This window comes from Nannobrachium achirus, assembly GCF_963921795.1.
Source record: "Nannobrachium achirus genome assembly, chromosome: 11".
NCBI lineage: Eukaryota > Metazoa > Chordata > Actinopteri > Myctophiformes > Myctophidae > Nannobrachium > Nannobrachium achirus.
In genome coordinates, this window is record NC_137820.1 from 22,064,471 (window position 1) to 22,082,887 (window position 18,417).

The 18,417-nt window shown below is 44.7% G+C and overlaps 1 protein-coding gene across 1 annotated transcript; it reads right to left on the minus strand.

Moving 5' to 3' along the window:
• Positions 1 to 1,239: 1,239 nt before the first annotated feature.
• Positions 1,240 to 16,526, minus strand: klf13 (Kruppel like factor 13). The gene is made up of 2 exons (XM_080736773.1): positions 15,808 to 16,526; positions 1,240 to 2,616 (listed from the first exon to the last, which is right to left on the minus strand). The coding sequence occupies exons 1-2, from the start codon at positions 16,247 to 16,249 to the stop codon at positions 2,297 to 2,299; spliced, it is 762 nt and encodes a 253-aa protein (XP_080592899.1). The 5' UTR covers positions 16,250 to 16,526; the 3' UTR covers positions 1,240 to 2,296.
• Between the last annotated feature and the right edge of the window lie 1,891 nt (positions 16,527 to 18,417).

The following is an 18,417-nucleotide window of genomic DNA, read 5'->3' on the forward strand; positions in this document are numbered from 1 at the left end:
CTCCTTGTGCTTAGGGTGAGGTTGGACACATCACATCAGATTGTGGTGGTCTATTGTGACACAGACTATGGTGGCATCGGGGAACACCTGCTCCAAGATGGTTTACTGTAGGGCCTTTTCCACTGGCAAAGAACCGGTTCTGGTTCTTTCTCCCGCCTATGGGATGAACCAGAGGTGAGCTTTTCCACCGAGAACCGGAGTTGGTTCCGAACCGTAAAAGTTGGTTCCGAACGGGAACCACAAAATTCTTGATTCCTCTGTTTCAATTATGGTTCAATCTGGTGGAAACGCAAGCCGGTTCGCAAGAACGAACCAAGGTTCCAAGAAAGTTGAACCGGCACTGGTTCTGGAACCAGTTCTTTGCCGGTGGAAAAGGCCCCACTGTGTGTCAGCCATTAACCACTACTGCTAGCATAGTGCTTTAGGTAGTTGTTATACTACACTACTGCTGTTGTTATACTCCCTCTTTTGTTGTCAGTTCTAAACCAATTAAGGGTACCCATCCTATTGCTGATCTGGGGACATACTTGGATAGGGAGGGGGTGAGGGAGTGTCTGTGACGGGGCGTCTCTTCCTCTGCACTGCTAACCCTGTGATAAACCTTGTCTCTTTATCAGGGGCCCTCTAGACCTGCCCTCTCTTTCCTGTCTCCCTCAGATAGCCGCTTTGTTAACTCCATGAGTCCCCACCAAGTACCGGCCCCACCCCAACCCTGTGTTTTCTATAGCACTTGTGGCCAACATTTGCCCCTGGCTGAACAGCCTCGGTCTGTGGTTTGGCAGGGCTGAGGCTCAACTTCAGTTAAAGGTCTGACAGGACAGGTAGAGCCAGAAGGGCAGGGACAGGGAGGACTCCCCAAGTAATGGGACGTCGCCACACCTCTCCGTGGGCTGTGAATAGATTCTTGTGGGATGCAGGTGTTTCCCTCGGGGAGACCATAGCAGGCAGCGGCCAGGAGGAGGGAAGTGGGCAGGGTCGTCTGGCACTACCTGCGATAGTGGCAAGCGCCAGCCCAGCGCCAAGGCTCAATGAAGGCTGGCTTCACAAGAGTGAATAGAAAGGCTTTCATTCAGTCTTGTCTTTGGTAGGTTTTCCTATATGTGCTTGTGAGGGGAATAAACATTGTACAGGCTGAGGTTCCTTTTTTGAAGGTATTGTGTGAAATACTGTTGCTGATGATGCTGATTTTTTTAGACAACGACGAGCCCCCCCCCCCCCACACACACACACACACACACACACACACACACACACACACACACACACACACACACACACACAAAAGAAAGGGAACAAAACAGCTGCTTTAAAACTTGACTGTATCCATTTAAAGGTTTCGATCTAAAAACGTTATTTAGCTCAGTATAGTGATACAGATACTGTTGTTACCCTTCCAGTTAAGATGTTCACAGCGTTTGCTGCAGATCACTGGCCTGGGGAGACGTTGCAAAAGAGGAGCAGGCATTTTGTTCACTGGGGTGAGGAGTGTGCTATTCAAATAACAAAAAGCAATTAGATTCCATTTGAACCCCCCCAATGTTAGGCTGAACTACTGTCACACCAGGAAGGATATAATATTGTTTAACTGTGATGAACTGTATGACTACGGTTAGTTTCACTGAATGCAATAACCAACAACAACAAAACCAACCAAAAAAAGAAAAACTAAGGAAAGAGTGCAAATCTTGTTGAGTGTAAGGCTGCTATATGTTATGTTTCTCTTCATCATGTTCATTCTTTCAAGCTAACAAGGCCATCCCTGAGCAGGGCATAAAATTCAACCCAGTTGAATTTCAGAGTAAAGTGATGCTTGTATTGTGCAGTCAAAGTGAGTACTGTGGTACTGAAGTACTGTAAGTACTGTGGTACTGAAGAAAATAAGCAAAGGTCTTCAATCCTGAGGTGTGTGTACCCCTTCTCCTGACCCGTAAAATAAAAAATAAAAAACATGATTCGATAAGAGCTGTCAGTGTGTCTGTTTTTTGTTTGTTTGTTTTTCTTCTAAACCTTGTTTCGTCGACAGAGAAAACACAATGGACAACTAGTCACGGTCAGAAGCTTAAAAAATACAGACATGGTACAGAATGTATTGCCATTTGGGAAAGGCATTACCTTATTTTTAGGATCACACCAGTAATTGCACTACAATAAGCAGGTATGTACAGTAAGGTAGGCTACACCACAGCAAGCGCAGGATTAGCAAAGAAAAAGGGCCGGGGCGGGGCGGTTGCTGGCGATTTGCAACACAAATGTTGGAGGTCGGAGGCAGAAAGTGCGACCGGGGTGTTACAGTTCATTAAGGCGAGTTGGCTGGACTGAGGGTCGGACTGATGGTGGGACTGGACGCGTCAGACCGGCTGTAGTCGCTGAGAGATCCGGGCCGCGTGGCGATGACGCCGCCGCTGCCGCCGTGAGGCCTCTTCAGCATGCCGGGCTGGAAATCGGAATGGCGGCGGGCGTGTTTCATCAGGTGGTCACTCCGCATGAAGCGCTTGTCACAGAGCGGGCAGCCGAACTTCTTTTCCCCGGTGTGTGTGCGGTAGTGGCGCGCCAGCTCGTCAGAGCGGGCAAACTTCTTGCTGCAGTCGGGCCAGGTGCACGGGAAAGGCCGCTCGCCTGCAGTGCAAGGACAGAAAGAGGCAACTGTCAGTATTTTACCTAACAGCAACACAAGTAGCTTAAGTTTATACAGAGGTGGAAAAGGTACTCACATTTTGTACTTAAATAAAAGTATCAATACTGCACTGTAGATGTACTGTTACAAGTACAGAATTCAAAATGTACTTGAGTAAAAGTATGAGAGTATTGGCATCAAAATGTACTTAAAGTACCAAAAGTAAAAGTACAACATTTTTGAAAATAGCAGATCTACAAGCTGAGCTTGTAGATCGGCTATTTTCAAATAACCTAGGTATGAAATAGGGCTAAAGTGGTTTATGTATGTTTTAGAATATTATAATGTATGTCTGCTAAGTAACTAGTAACTAAGGTTTTCAAATAATTGTAGTGGAGTAGAAGTAAAAGTATTGGAAATTGGAAATACTCAAGTAAAGTACAAATACTTCAAAAGTATACTTAAGTACAGTACTTAAGTAAATGTACTTAGTTACTTTACATCACTGAGTTTATAACATTTACACAGATTAAGGTGTCAAGACTACTTAAATAAAGTATGTCAAAATGAAGAAATGCTGCACATTTCTTATTGTAACTTGTGCTTAAATTGTCACAAGCTGCTCATCAAAGCACTGAGGAGTGATGATTCACTGTTGTGATGACAAGTCATAAACGCTTACACTTTACTAGAAGACACCTACAGATATATGACACATCTAACTGAACGATACTGGGCTGTTTTCTGTCCTTCTCCCAATCTGTGTCAAGCCACCAACATTTATTGACAGCTCCTGCAACCAGGGGCGTCACACCAAAGTCTGGGCCCTGGGTACAAGGATTCACTGCGGGCCCCCCATGAACTATTGAAAAATAGCAGATATACAAGCTCACAGCCGCGCAGTGAGCTTGTAGATCTGCTATTTTTGAAAAAAACTGAAAATGTGTGCAAGAAACCTATGTTTCCATGTCAGTGGTGCTCAAACTTTTTCATGTCAAGGACCCCCAAAATGATATGTATTTGGCCACGGACCCCCATCTCAAAATATTTCGTTACAGGGACCCCCCAGAAGCAAAATTTGAGTTACAAAATGTTTGCTTAAAAAATACATATATTAAAAGATTTGCACACATTTTCACGACTTTTTCAAAAATAGCAGATCTACAAGCTCGCAGCACGGCACTCTGTGCCGCGCTGTGAGCTTGTATAATAGCTAAAGTTACTAGGGCCCCTCCACCTTGGGCCCTAGTAACTCAGTCTCACTTTCCTCCCCCTTGTGACGCCCCTGCCTGCAACTCTGCAGACCTGCTGCAGACTAAAAGTGAAGACAAGGTGACCCTGTCTTGGGCAAGTTCACAACACATTAAGCTTGTAGATCAGCTATTTTCACTATTTGTTGTACAACAAGGTATATAGGGCTTAAGTGGTTAACTGCAGCTTCAACATCAATGCTACTTCATTTTTACAGCTGACCTGCTGGAACATCTGCTTTGCCTCTTTGCTTTTGGAAGAACCTTGCTGGAAACAAACAAGAGTTTCCAGTCAAACTGGAGAATGGACAGTATTTTTCTTTTCATACCACGTGATAAGACTGAAATGGAAGAAAGAGGTGGTGGTGACCATGTGCACTAGCTACTCACCGCACATACGTTTACAGTAGGTGAGGTACAAATGGATTGGGAGAAGTCACCTCAACATTGGCAGAGGCAGATGCAGTTTAATTAGCTAAGCTCCATATGCTAATGATGCTCAGAATGGTTTCCCAGCCCATTTTCCGCCATACAACTATCTGCGACTCTGTGCGTGGTAAATTATACCCTTCCCCCTCCAAGGGCAATAAAAGTGGGCTTTGACACAAATCTACCCAAAGCCAGATGGTACTATATATCTTGGTGTGGTTTTCTTCCATTCTGATGTGGCAACAGTGTGTCTGCATACAGTGCTCTGCATGCGCTGGACAATATAGCTAATGCAGTATTTCCCTTTAGTTCCGTTTCAGTGATTTTCTGCCTGACAATAGCAGGACCGAGCGTTCTAATTTTACCAGCATGACCTAGCAGTTCTACACCAAGGCAGGGCATACTCTTTTAATGTTACCGGGCTTCAGAAAGAGAGCAGGCTCGAATCATTACGTGCAAAACTAAGCCAAGGATTGGATATATGAAAAGGGAGAGAGAGACCCTAAATTGCACGACTGTTTATAAACCAGCATGACAAATGAGTGCATAAGAGCAGTACACCAAATGCTATCTTTGTTCTGTGGTTTCCCACAGGGCCACAATGGAAACAGGGCTGTTCGGCATCAAAAAGCCTCTATGCTACCTGATGCCAACATGGCTGCCTCATAAACAAGAACTCGGTGTGCCATCAGCCCCAGCCTCTCCCCCATACTGCATGGTTACAAAACATTCAGACAGACAGAACAAGTCTAGACAGTTCAGTCTTGTGTTCCAGACGCCTAACCTCTCGGATCCAGACAAACTCAAGTCTGCCCCGCCCACTGTAACTTCTGCTGTCTCCCTTCACTTGAATTCCCTTCACTTGAGTGCATGCAGAGAAATACTGCTGCATACATCAGTATTTAGTCCTCACATTCTGTTATTATTCACACTAGAATCAAAAACACCTCTGATCTCACACGAAGAATTCCCAGCCATACTGGGTTGTGCTGTTCCTGTTCTTCTCCCAGAGTAAACACACACGTGCACACACACGCACGCACGCACGCACGCACTCACACACGCACACACACACAGTTTCAAGTTATGTTTCCCACACAAAGATATGATGTATGTATATAAAAGACGTAAGAGGTCATGCTTGTTTGACTCTGGACTTCCTGGATCAAACCCTCCTCATTGCATATACAAAAACATCAGACTATTCCTTGTTCCCGTAGAAAGTGAACTCGGCTCAACTTCACTGGCTTTAAGGCCCCACCTCTCGCTCTATGAACATACAGTAAAACCTAAGGCTCAACAAGATTTAACAAGAGTAAAGGTGCCACCTGGCACTGCAGGTTGAATTATAGGCTAAGGAGCAAAGCTATGATCTGGCAGGCAGCTTAAAGTTCATCAACCACCAGTGTAACAGATCCAACAGCATCAATATTTGACCAGACACCAGAGAGCTAGGCTGAGATATCCAGTCTAACTGCCCCGATACAGTAATGCAGTGATAGTGGACACCATCAGGTGTACACTGGCGACCCGCTGAACCGCTGAACTGGCCTTGGGTTCTTAAGGAAACGTGGTATGACAGAGCAACTGCCTATTCTAATCCATTTTATGGCTAAAAACGGAAAGATGGCTGGATCAAAGGTATTACCATGCATGAAACACGGAAACCTCCTGCCTTAACGTCTTCCTGAAAGGCTTACACAGCGCCCCAATGTATTTTGTGCTGGGACATGACGCTTCTAGGCTTTCAAGGAGGGTGGTAAAAAATAATTCATGGCAACAACAGGGAGGTTTGGGAAACAGACATCTTGATCCAGAGGAGGATAAGATGATGGGGTCCACACACGTCAGTACTGGGAGATTGTCACACTCACACTCATTTATACATGGCAATCAGCATATCTATAAAAGAAGGGGGAAAACTCGAGTCAGCCACTTTCACACGCCTCTTTATCCTTCCTCCGTCCAGTTACGTAGTGATCGTGACGTGCGGTGGCACCGCAGCGACTGTGACAGCCAGGGACGTGCAGAGAATGTTAGAGGCAGGGGCTGACATTTCTAAAAGGGTCTCTTTTGGTGAAAATATTGAAAATAGCAGACCTCCAAGCTCATAACGCAGCTCACAATGCGCGTTGAGAGCTTGGAGGTCGGGCACGTCCCGTTTTGGCAAACGCCGTACTGATCTCCTTCTGCCGTCCCGTTAATAACCTTTTGTTATGGTGAAATGTGAGCTCACCTTCATCCCATTCATGCGTTTATCATGCGCTTGACCAGGCTGTAAATATAACGATTGCATTCACCACGGCTTCGTAACTCGCGCGGCGCTTCGGAAGCCTGCGGCGGAGTGCGGCGCTCGGGCGCGAAGAGCAGGACCAAGGTCCGCTGGCCTTCGCGCCGCTTGCAATGTCGTGGACAATAACTGTGACATATAACCATTGTATTGCTAACAATTCTTTATTCATTTCACCATAACAAAAGGAGGCTACTCTGTATTAGTTGGACAGTACGGTAGGAGACCCGGGCAGTACATTTGCCCAGTTTGCCTTATCAGCGTTTGCCTTAGCGGGATTTCCCCTGGAGGTCGGCTATTTTCGGTGCTTGATACCACACTGAGCATAATCAAGCATAATCAAGTCAATACTGGAGAGTACGGCATGGATTTCTACACAGAGAGGGCAATTCTTTCAACATAAGAGTTTGGACAAGGCAATTCTCTTGAATGCTGCCTTCAGGTATGGCATGGAAAAAGGGCATTTGCACTTCTTTCATCATAGTAAAAATTGCATTCATGGTCTGAAGAGGGCACTTTTTACAGACGGAAAAAAGGGCAGGGGCTCAAGCCCCCCCTTGATGTCTATGTGTGCACGTGCCTGGTGACAGCAGGGCACGCCATTGGCTGGTGCAGCCCTGGCTGAATTCCACATCCACAGCGTGTGGTCTGTCTTTCTCAGAATGAGTGAATGAGAGAGAGAGAGAGAGAGAGAGAGAGAGAGAGAGAGAGAGAGAGAGAGAGAGAGAGAGAGAGAGAGAGAGAAAAGGAGTGTGTGCAAGAGAGAGATGGTTGGTATAATTAGGGAAGCTTTTCTCTAACGAACACAGTGACCCAGTTACCCATAGTGCAAGTTACATCATGCACACACACTGTACCTCTGCTAAACGCTAGCATCTCCCCTCCGAGGCAATACGATTATGTCACAGATAGCTACTCCTGTTATACAACTGTTCCCTTTGGGGCCACTAGGTCAGTAAATAAACTGCTCAATTCAGAGCCTCTTTGTCCATCTTCCTCACGCCCCACACGTCCCACCTGCACTCCCTGGGCTTCTGCCGAAATGTTTAATAATGGAATCTGGGTAGATCTATGGAGTGTGCGGGACAGTGGGGACACTGTGTGCAGACACGAGATGCAATCACAGTTTGACGTGAGCACCAGTGGGCTCTGACTCAATGTCACCTGCTTCAACAAGCTACCAGCACTTCAAAACCGGAGCAGATAACATTCCTGACGTTTCCTCAGCCGTTGGGCAAACCCCTCACGCAAAGCAGGGGAGGCACACTGCTAACTGCAGTTCATCAGAAGCCTGTAATTTACTTGCATGTTTACGACCAACCGTGGCTCAAAGCCAGGCAGGAGCCAGCCCGTCCGCCCTGCCAGCAGACAACCAAGCATGAGGCTTCACTCTGGGTAAGACCAAAACTCTTCAACATGACCACTCGTGGCGGCTTTCCTCCATGACATCACTATTGGCAGACAGAAACTGGATTTGGGATAGGACAGGGTTAAGTTCCCACCCTTCTTCCGTCTCCATCTAGCCTCTCCCTTCACACACGTTATTGCATGCCACGGGGACATAAACACAAACACGTGTGTGGCAAAGAATAAATACATATTAAGGCTTGCCGTTTTGTCTTTTATCATTGCAGACAGCTTTAACATGGACAAAACACAGCCCCCGCTTGAGCAAAAATAACAACAAAGGCTTGAATGAATGTGTGGTCTGGGGGGGGGGATCGGCTTGTTTTGAAATACATATCAAAGATGAGAGTTGTTTGTGTGGATGTTCATCTACTTTACTCTGTGGGAGTCATGTCGTTTTACAGGAGTGAAGTCACTCCGTCAAAACATGCTTTTTCCAAGCTCCCATTCAGAGTTTTGATTCAAATTTGTTTTAGAATAAGTCATCTCTGCACGACTAACAAAGAAGCCGTGGGTGGGTCAGGTGCTGCCGACGAGGACTAGCTTGGGCTTGTCATGGACCTAAAAAACATAGAGAATCTGATCTATTATCATCTTTTGTCGTTATTGAGAGGACCGTACTTGCCATTGAATAGCCTGTCTCCCCTTGTGGGCCTATGGCTGTCAGGTTGTGAACAATAGCAGCAGCCTTGCACGCAGCAGGAGAGGCACTCCCGTAATGCATTACAATCAGATGGGCTGTGTATTGCTGACCGTAACTCACTCCCCCTGGTCTACACTGCAACGAGCTATTGACATTCACCCAGAGACGTACACGTGGGGTCGAGGGCGACAGTCTGATTCCTGCAGACACTCAGCCATACATTACTTCATCTCTTTTAACTCTTTGGGGGGCGAGACTGCACTGACCAGCTCATCAGTATTTCGCCAATTAGTTTAAGTGGGCCATCTCTCTCAGCCTTGAGTGCAAGGTAAAATGACCTGAAGCCTTGTTGTGTTGCAGGCGGTTGTCTAATCTTTTTAACCCTGGTTAGCTAAGGACATGGAGACAGCTGCAGCCATTACTGGGTGTTTACGGTATGCCGGCAGGAACACTGGCACACGCAGGAGGGAGAAGGGACATCCTATCATCCATGACTCTCATTCACGCAGCACACTGCCAGCTCATTCAGTGGATGGAGTCTTGACGCGATAGCTCACAGGAGATGGGTATCAAACGAACTGAGCCACAACCCTACCAAGTTCTGAAAAGGCCTCACCGTGAGAGGAGATACAGGCCACGACCTTCACGCAGCCAGCTATACAACGTCTTATCTGATGCTCCAAAAGGAGAGTGATGTGATGGAAATATTGTCATATCTCGGGGAGAAACTGTTGTGGGCTAACCCTCCCCCACCTAAGGCTTCGCCCCATATGCTCCACCAAATACTACTCCCCACCTCCCTCTGGCGACCACACCCTAACCCTGGTGCGCACGTGACCGAGATCTGCCATTGGTTGATCTATTCGAGTCATGGACACTCATTTTAGTACAACTCTCAAATGGGGTTCTTGTAGGGGTGTTCTCTCCTGTGGAGGTCACAGCCCTTCACACGCTATTATCAGATTGGCTGCAGATGCAGCTGAATAAATGACCTACATCAATGGAAAGCATTGACAGTGTAAACATCTCTGTCTCTTGCCCCACCCCCACACAGCGCGCCGTACTGTACGCTCTCTGGCGCGCTTTGTATTGTGGATCCCGGGCCATTGCGTGAGAGATGCAGTTGGCTGGTTATTTCTACTGTGGGGAAAAATGCAGCTTTCCACCAGTCCTATATCCCTCTCTTCCTGCCCACGGTAATCGACACCCTGACTTGACACAGGCTTCGGCCAGGAACACAACGAGCTTCAACCCCTATTTTGATTTGCATTAGAGCAGGCTAGAGAACAGAGGGAGGGGCTGGGTGAAAACACACACACACAAAAGTGGCTTTTATAGACTTACTCCAAAGCTAACTAAAGAATACATGAGCTCTGTGGGCCATTGAAAACAGCACAGCAAGCCCACAGCCTGTGTGAGGGGCCTTGCAAAATGTTCAATATCTACCACGTTTGGTTACTTGATCACAGCTTCAGTACAAAACTGTATGTGGTTGTATGCCGAGATCGTCAGCGCAGAATTGTGTCTTCACGTGACATCTTTACATTTTCACGCACGCACGCACGCACGCACGCACGCACGCACGCACGCACGCACGCACGCACGCACGCACGCACGCACGCACGCACGCACGCACGCACGCACGCACGCACGCACGCACGCACACACACACACACACACACACACACACACACACACACACACACACACACACACACACACACACACACACACACACACACACACACACACACACACACACACACACACACACACACACACACACACACACACACACACTATACACCACTACACTGGGTTATGGAGAAGACATTACATACAGTGTACTGGACTACAGAGTAAAAAAGCAGCAGTAGCACTGCTGACCCAGAGGATTAGAACAAGCAAGATGGTAGCTTCACTTTGGTTTTATTTACATCCCAGGGATCAAGTAGATTTAGCTAATACCTTGTTTCCATTGGACACATACATGCGAAGTGACATCTGAGCCTCATGGATGGACCAACAAGATTTAATTCACAATGTCTCCCTTTGAGGAAAACATAATCTGATGATGATGACAGATCATCGTGATCCTGGGGGATAAAACACTGGAACATGTCCACCCATGGATTCACCCCAGTATTTTAACTATCTCATCAGTCATCACCAGAATTAGGAAACTGTCTTTTTAACTGCTCCTGGCTGTCAAACGGTTATTTCATGCAAGGTCTGGTGGAAACGTGGCTTTGCTGGGAGGGGAGGGAGAGAGGGAGGGTGGAAATCCTGCAGTGTGGCGGGTAGACAGACTGACCTCTTGTGCCCCAGTGGAACTGTTACCCATCACTGATCCAAGGTCAGACTGGAGGAAGAGCGGGAAAAAACCCCATCCTCCACCCTCCTACCTCATCATCACCATTAACCAAACAGGAACACAGTATGCAGTGTCGCAGGACATGCTTCTGTACACAGTAAGATCCAGATTTTACTGTGCACCAAAAATAAAGCTATATACAGTATGCATAACTACACGTACGCACTTTATTTTCCATGTGGAATGCAGGATGATTTGGCGGCAAAGTAAAATGTTACTCAACAGTTTGTGCAGTAGTTTAACTAAAAATAGAAGGAATGCGAGTGTGTGTGTGTAATTGAGTCTAAATAGCAGTGCAACTGTGAAAGAGCTACCAGGTGGGGCTGCTTACTTTTAGGACAGCTAGGGGCCTCTATACTGTATGAGTGTTCCACAATACCATCCCTACAATACCAGAGGTACCCCCCAATAGAACACAAAAGAATGGACCCAAACAAAAAGTCAAACCAACTGTAAAATATGTCATTAGTCTCTTTGTCTTTGAGGGATATGTCCTCCCCGTTCTACTCTGGTGGTTGGTTCAGAGTTTTGTCATGCCCTTGTACTTTTGCTAAGAGGGCCTTTTGTGAGGCCCAGCTGTGGGGAGCAAGGACGCTCGAGCTGTTCTTTATCAAGAAGACATGACTTGTAATGAGCTCGTCAGGGGCCATCTCTCTGCTGGAGATGGCAGTTTGCATGACATGACCAGAGCCCAGTAATGAGGCTTCACAGAGAGATCCCTCTACACCGCGAAACTGGTCTGCCCTCGTTAGAAACAAGTCATCTGCTGACAATGGTTGAGCAAAGACAAATTCACTGATGGTATAGTATAGCTAAAGCTCAGTTTACGCCTAATTTATACTCGCTGAAAATAACAGATTTTCAAGCTAGAAAAACAATGCAGCTTGGAAATCAGTCATCTTCGTTGAGTGATACCTCTGTGCGACAAAGCATAATTAATTCTGTTTTCCACAGTGTGTGTGTGTGTGTGTGTGTGTGTGTGTGTGTGTGTGTGTGTGTGTGTGTGTGTGTGTGTGTGTATGTATATATATATATATATATATATATATATATATATATATATATATATATATATATATATATATATATATCCACCTCTTTCCGCAGGAGTTTACTGGAGATTATTTGGACCACACTTCCGGTTTTAACAGCAGACATACAAGCTCACGTCGCGCCATGGATATATATGTATATATATATATATATATATATATATATATATATATATATGTATTCTCCACTTCATGAGATCATACTCATGTGGTATAATGAGCAATATACAGTGAGTATATTATGCATGCACTATTCTGCATGCCTGATCTTCTGTGTTACAGTATGAGAACCATGAACCTGATGAACCATCTTTGGAGTATAGACAAACCTTTGATCAGGTACTTTATCATGACATGAGATAAATCATACATTAAGCCTGGCCTGCACATAGTTAGGTGTACTATTAATAACCACTCTGATTAGGAGATCGTACAATTCATGGATAGAAACTGCATTGCCAAACTAGTCTGGCATGGCTTGCAATGAACGTCATGAGGAGAGCAATCACGCAAACTGTGGACTTTATCAGCATGAGGGTTGAGTGACATCATTAAAATCAAATATTTAACACAGTGTCTCAGTGTGGTGTGGAAGTGTAGACAAAATATTTTGTGGCCAGGTGTTACTACAATAATCTAAGCAAAATGAAAGATGCTCAATCTGATGTTATAGTTAAATGATCCTGCCATTTCACCCATTCTGACAGTAGTAGTGGTGAACTGGCTTAGCACACATAGAATAATGTTAGAAATACTGCAATGTGCAACAAGAGACAAAAAAATTAAAGCAAGATAAAAGTTTTAACCCTTGCATAGTATGGCGCAACCTTGCTTGATATACTTAAGCTTCTGTCCTGTATAGGAGATCCAAAAACATATTACTAGAATAATGTTATGCATTACACACACGCATGGGTGTCAATTGGGTATGGCAGGGATATGCAGCTGCCATACCCTGGGTCCAGGGGGGGAAATAAAATGTACTTTTAAATATAAATCCATGAATGTCTCTTTGTCTATCTGTGCTGGTTATTATGCGGCACTTGAACAACCGTTCCAGGCTGCCATATCCAGCCCAAGAAAGCGTAGAAACCCGGGGAAAAAACGGACAAAACCGTGCGCAGGAGGACTCCCATCTTTGCCATAGCAGCCATACCCTAGCTTTTGATGAACTGACGCCACTGTCTGCACACATGCTGCCAAAATGCATCAGTTTCCAGTTCCTGTTGCACTCAAATTATACAAAAACTGGGGCTTTTGGGCGTTACAGAGTCAAGTGAGGACACCAGCTAGCTCTCTGGCTCTGTGTTTAAATTGTGTCTGTAACACAGTGTTCCCCATCAATTAGATAGTGGTGTTTGGTTGGAGCTGGGCAAGGATCCATAGATCCATTCGCTCTAGACTCCGCTAGTAGAGGCTGCGGCACGCTAACTGCTGACTGGAACCAAGGAATATCTACAAGGAACAGACAACACCCGGAAGTTGGCACGCCGGGTGGCCACTTTTGGGTGGCGGAAGTGACGAAGTGCTCATAGACGCTAATGTTAATTTTGGGTGGCCAAAGTGTCATGGCGGCGTCCCATGGAGCCTGAAATGACGAAAATGACGTTGGTGTCCGTTCCTTCTTTGATCTTCCTTGACTGGAACGCTGCCGGTTGGCCGAGCCAAGACGGCTGAACTCAGATGACCCACATTCTCTCATTACCCAAATATAAGCAGAAACACAGTCATTATTCACACACACCAATCACACGGCAGGATTCAGCAGTGAGAAAAGCTTTGTAGGCAAGAGGTGGAGGCAGGGCTTATAGTGAGATATAAGACAACAAATTACAGTGAACTAAGTGATATATAGGAAAACAATAACAGACATTATGTAAGCTTGCCTTACAGAGGTAAGAGTAGATTTCTCCTACTTAAACATACAGCTGTGTTTCTGACAATCAGCAGGTCTGCATTTTTCAGTGCAGCTGCAAATTACAGCTGGTACATTGGGTGCAAATACAGCTTTGGCTGGCACTTATGTCTCAGGACAGGGGGAACCAAACTATTTGGCAGTGAGACTTAACAATAAATAATATATCCTATTTATTATCACTTCATATTTAACGTGAATACAGTTCCCACCGTGTTTCAGGAAAAAATTGCATAATTTTGTTCCATTTAGGAATAGTTTGAGCTGCAAAGCACTGGTTCTCAACTTTGGGTCCAGGGACCCCCAGGGGTCCATGTGGGAGTTCCAGGGTGTCCCCTGCTAAATGTTTGATAATTAGGAACCAAATGGACCCTTACAGGCCTGCAACACAGACAGTCTAGAATAGTGAACCAAATTGAGGTCCCAGAAATGACAATCATATCAAATGGAGTGTGTGGCCTAATGCATATCAAACAAGGAGTCCTTGAAATTAAAATAGTTGAAAATCACTGCTGTATAGCAGTTGTTCCAAAACTTTTTAGCCTGTGACCCAAAAGAGAAAATACCCGGGACACAAACTAGTGAAAACATCAGATCTACAAGCTCACAATGCGGCACAAAGCGGCTATTTTCTTCTTAAACATTGTTTTCTAATTTATGGAATTTCTTCGATTTATTCATTAACGAAATTACTTAGAAAAAATGTATTTTATTCATGAAAATCTTAACTTTTTGGGGAATAATAATAATTAAAAACAAAATATAGGGAACAAAAAAATGAAGGGGCCCATAAAAATGTGTCCGCGACCCACAAATGGGTCCCGACCCAGTGCTTGGGAACCAGTGGAGCTGAGCAAGGCGATGAGTTGTTAGTCTGGGCTCAGCTAGCAGAGTCTGTTGCTGGCCAGATCAGCTGGCAGTCTATCTAGCGGGGGTGTGGCACATCACAACAAAGAGCTTTGGGCAGACAGGCGACTGCACAACTGCTATCAACCTACAATTTGGGTTGCTCTACATTACATCTCTTCTTTTCTTTATATGTAGACTATCTTGGTGAATAGCCTAGGGAATGCAAAGCGCTATTGTAGCCTAATATCGGACGCATTCAAGAGTTCTTCAAGAAGGTCAAATATGACATCCTGGATTTCCCCCCTATCTGCAGTGTGACACGGCAGTACAACTTGTCAGATGGATTCCAAACTTTCTGCATGTTTAGCATAAGTGATTTAGTACCTCGCGCGTCCGATGTTTTACTTCGAACCTGCTCCTAAACAGTGATCTCGGTACTATATGGCGCTCACCCGAATTTTGTCTTTATCCCAACAGGGGGGGGGGGGGGAAGCTATACATCGAAACAAGGCAAATTAGTTGTGCATTTACTGCAGTCGAGGTCTCTTCCTCTTAATGCAGAATGCAGAATGGGGCATTTGAGGCAATGGGGTTTGCTCAGGGGAGCGGCGACAATACTCTTGAGTGGGAGTGGCACTGTTTGATTCCCTCCCCCACACTACATTAAAAAAGGTATTTCGCAAAGTTATGTTATATCCAACTTAAAGGCACAAATGAATTAAAGGCTATATGCCTACGCTAATGATATCCATACTGGGTGCATACGTGGATTAAAACGCAGATATGCATTGTTATCGCCCGGCTAGCCTACAATAGTCGACCCTAGGGCTACTAATATAGTGTCTGTAAAGTAAACTCCACTTTTAATGATGCTCTAATCGTGGTATTCTTACATCGAATAATGACATCAACTCTTGGGCAGGCTATTTTAAACTAATTCGAGATCCATTACAGCATCAAATATTAACATCTAGTGAGACTGACCTGTATGTGTCCTTAGATGGGCTTTGAGGTGGGATGATTTGCCATAAACTTTTTCACAACCTGAATAGTGGCATTTGTGCTTTTTCTGAGGCGATTCTTGTTCAATCCGACCTCTCAATCTTTTGCCTCTTTGTTTGAGTGCAGGATCGGAGATGATGGTAGGTGTGGCAGAGTTTCCATCATCTGTGATGTTCGGCAAGCTCTCCTCCTTTATTTTTGCCTGATCGGCAACATTGCTGGGAGTCTGTTGGTTAAAATCCGCCAGGATTCTTGCCACCACAAAAAGAGAAGAATTATCTTTTACCAAAGGTTCTTTAATTTCCTCTCCGTTCTTTGGAGCAGACGCAATTTCTGGTTTAATCTCCCTATTATTCCCTTTAGGAGCGTGGACAATTGCACGGCTGGACATTGAAACAAGGCACTCTGCTGCAAAGTGATCCATTCTGAAACAACAGCCCTGCTCCTTTATGACATTCAAAAACAGAAAGCTTGTAGAAAGTACTTGTTCCGTGGTTCCCTTTGTATGGTGCTGAGGTGGTCGCTCTCATCAGAGAACTGACTTTTTATAATCTTATCCAGCTTTCCAATGTAATCAACATCCTACCAGAGAAACGTCTAAAAAAAAGCAGACAACGCCAAAGCAATGTTCTTTGTTTAGTGCAACGATGCTGGTATTAAGCCTATAAACTTAGATGTCATAACTCCCATCGCGGCTTCAATACACACACTCTCCAATAGAGTGACGGTCTCTCGTGAGCGCCTGTTAATGCTGCTGATTGTATCCATGCTGGGGGCGTGCCGACCGGTAGCGCTTGGCAGCATCGTCAGAGCGGCCGCCCCATTCATTGGATGCTGCACGTTGTCCCCAAATGCACCAGAAACTTCAGTCACTTGAAAGTTTCACCACAGGTTGCCAAGGTGAAAATGTAACGATGTATATTGTGGGGGATGAGACGAGACTACTCGTTTTTATGTATTTCATTTTATATAATATATTATATAACATTTGAATATATTGCACTGTTTGCACAATGCATGTGGATTGTGCACCTGTGCATACCCTCTTGGTCTTGGATTGTTGACAGTATGAGCTGCAAATAGTCAATATTATAAAGAATCCCAACCATAGAATGGTTTCACTTGCCTGTGTACATATTTTGTCAAAATTCAATTTCAACATTGTATTCATTATTTCATTCAATAACCACCCACTGGCCAGTGGCCACTGACTTCTCTATCTATATGAACCTCATTGTAGGAGAGTACGCCCCCTAGAGACAGTGGCGTGTCCCGATTCTTTTGACTGGGTTGGCCCAAGTGGGGCACTGACTTATAGAGCTATCTGCATTGTTTGTATGAGTGTGTATATTACTTAAATTTCACATTAAAGTGTCTTAAATTTCAATTTAAAGTTTAATTTAAAGACAAGTAAAAGTAAATGCCCTGACTGACTGTTAGCCAATCATAATTTGGCCAGTCAGATTACAGGGGTGGCACGTGCCATTTTAGGCCACCGCCCACGTGCCACCCCCTGGACACACCACTGCCTGCCCTAAAGAATATAAAATGAATCCTCAGCATCTTTGTGACTGACCACATGGGCCTTTAAGTCACTTGTGAATTGTACCCAAATAGTAGACCTTGTATCCGAATTGTATTGTCATGTCTTTTCCTATGTGAACTGCTAATAAAGTATTCAATCAATCAATCAATCAATCAATCAATCAATCAATCATTCAATCAAAACGTGTGTAAGCCAGAAGGGGTTTGTTACACCCAAATTATTAAATGTCCTTTCTTTTCTTAACCTGCTAATGAACCCCTCTATTATTATCTTCCAATATATTGATAGTGTCACATGTTTTATTTTTGGATTTTGACAATAATATTGACACCTATTGCACACCTGTCCACCATGGAAGGGGGTCCCCTCTTTTGTGATCCTTCCTAAGGTTTCTGCAGTTTCTTTAAATGTGGCCCCCAAAGCCCTTTGAGACTGGAATAGTGATTACGGGCTATACGCATTTGAGTTGAGTTGCTGTTGTTGACTGAGTCATTAATGAACCCCACAAGACAAGTGGGTGTTTAGATATTACACAAACTTGACTTTATATGCTTCTCTGAACATGTTCCGTTTTCAAATGCAGGGAGTGAAGTATGCCAGTCCTTATATCATTAATAGCGTGTACATTTCTGTCAATAGCGACTGTTTCTGTCCAGTGAACTATGGATTTCAAAGGTCCTTTTCTGAACAGTAGTTTATGCCAACTGGAACCCAGCCAACTGCCATGGGCATTACTTCCCTCCCACAAGTCAACATGATGCCAAAGTTATTCAATATATGAGACATCTGTCATAACACAATTACTTAATTCCTAGTGATGATTCACTCGTGCACCTGATCAGTTTTAATGTACACTCTAGAGAGTTGAAGTGAAACTCATCACGATCAACTTTTTCTATTTGTTTTCAACTTCACAAATTCAAACACAGTAACTATGGTAATACCGTAATAGTAGTGGAAGTGAGAAAGAAAATAGCACATAACCAGTTTTGTCCTTCTGAGAACATGCCCAATTGTCTTCTTTGTTTGTATATTTTATGATTAAC

Excerpts from the sequence above, each read along its gene's own strand:
- klf13 (XM_080736773.1), bottom strand. The coding sequence starts at position 16,249 with ATGGATCACTTTGCAGCAGAGTGCCTTGTTTCAATGTCCAGCCGTGCA. Across the intron at positions 2,617-15,807 it reads CCATCTAAGGACACATACAG|GCGAGCGGCCTTTCCCGTGC; the intron begins GTCAGTCTCACT and ends CTTGCACTGCAG.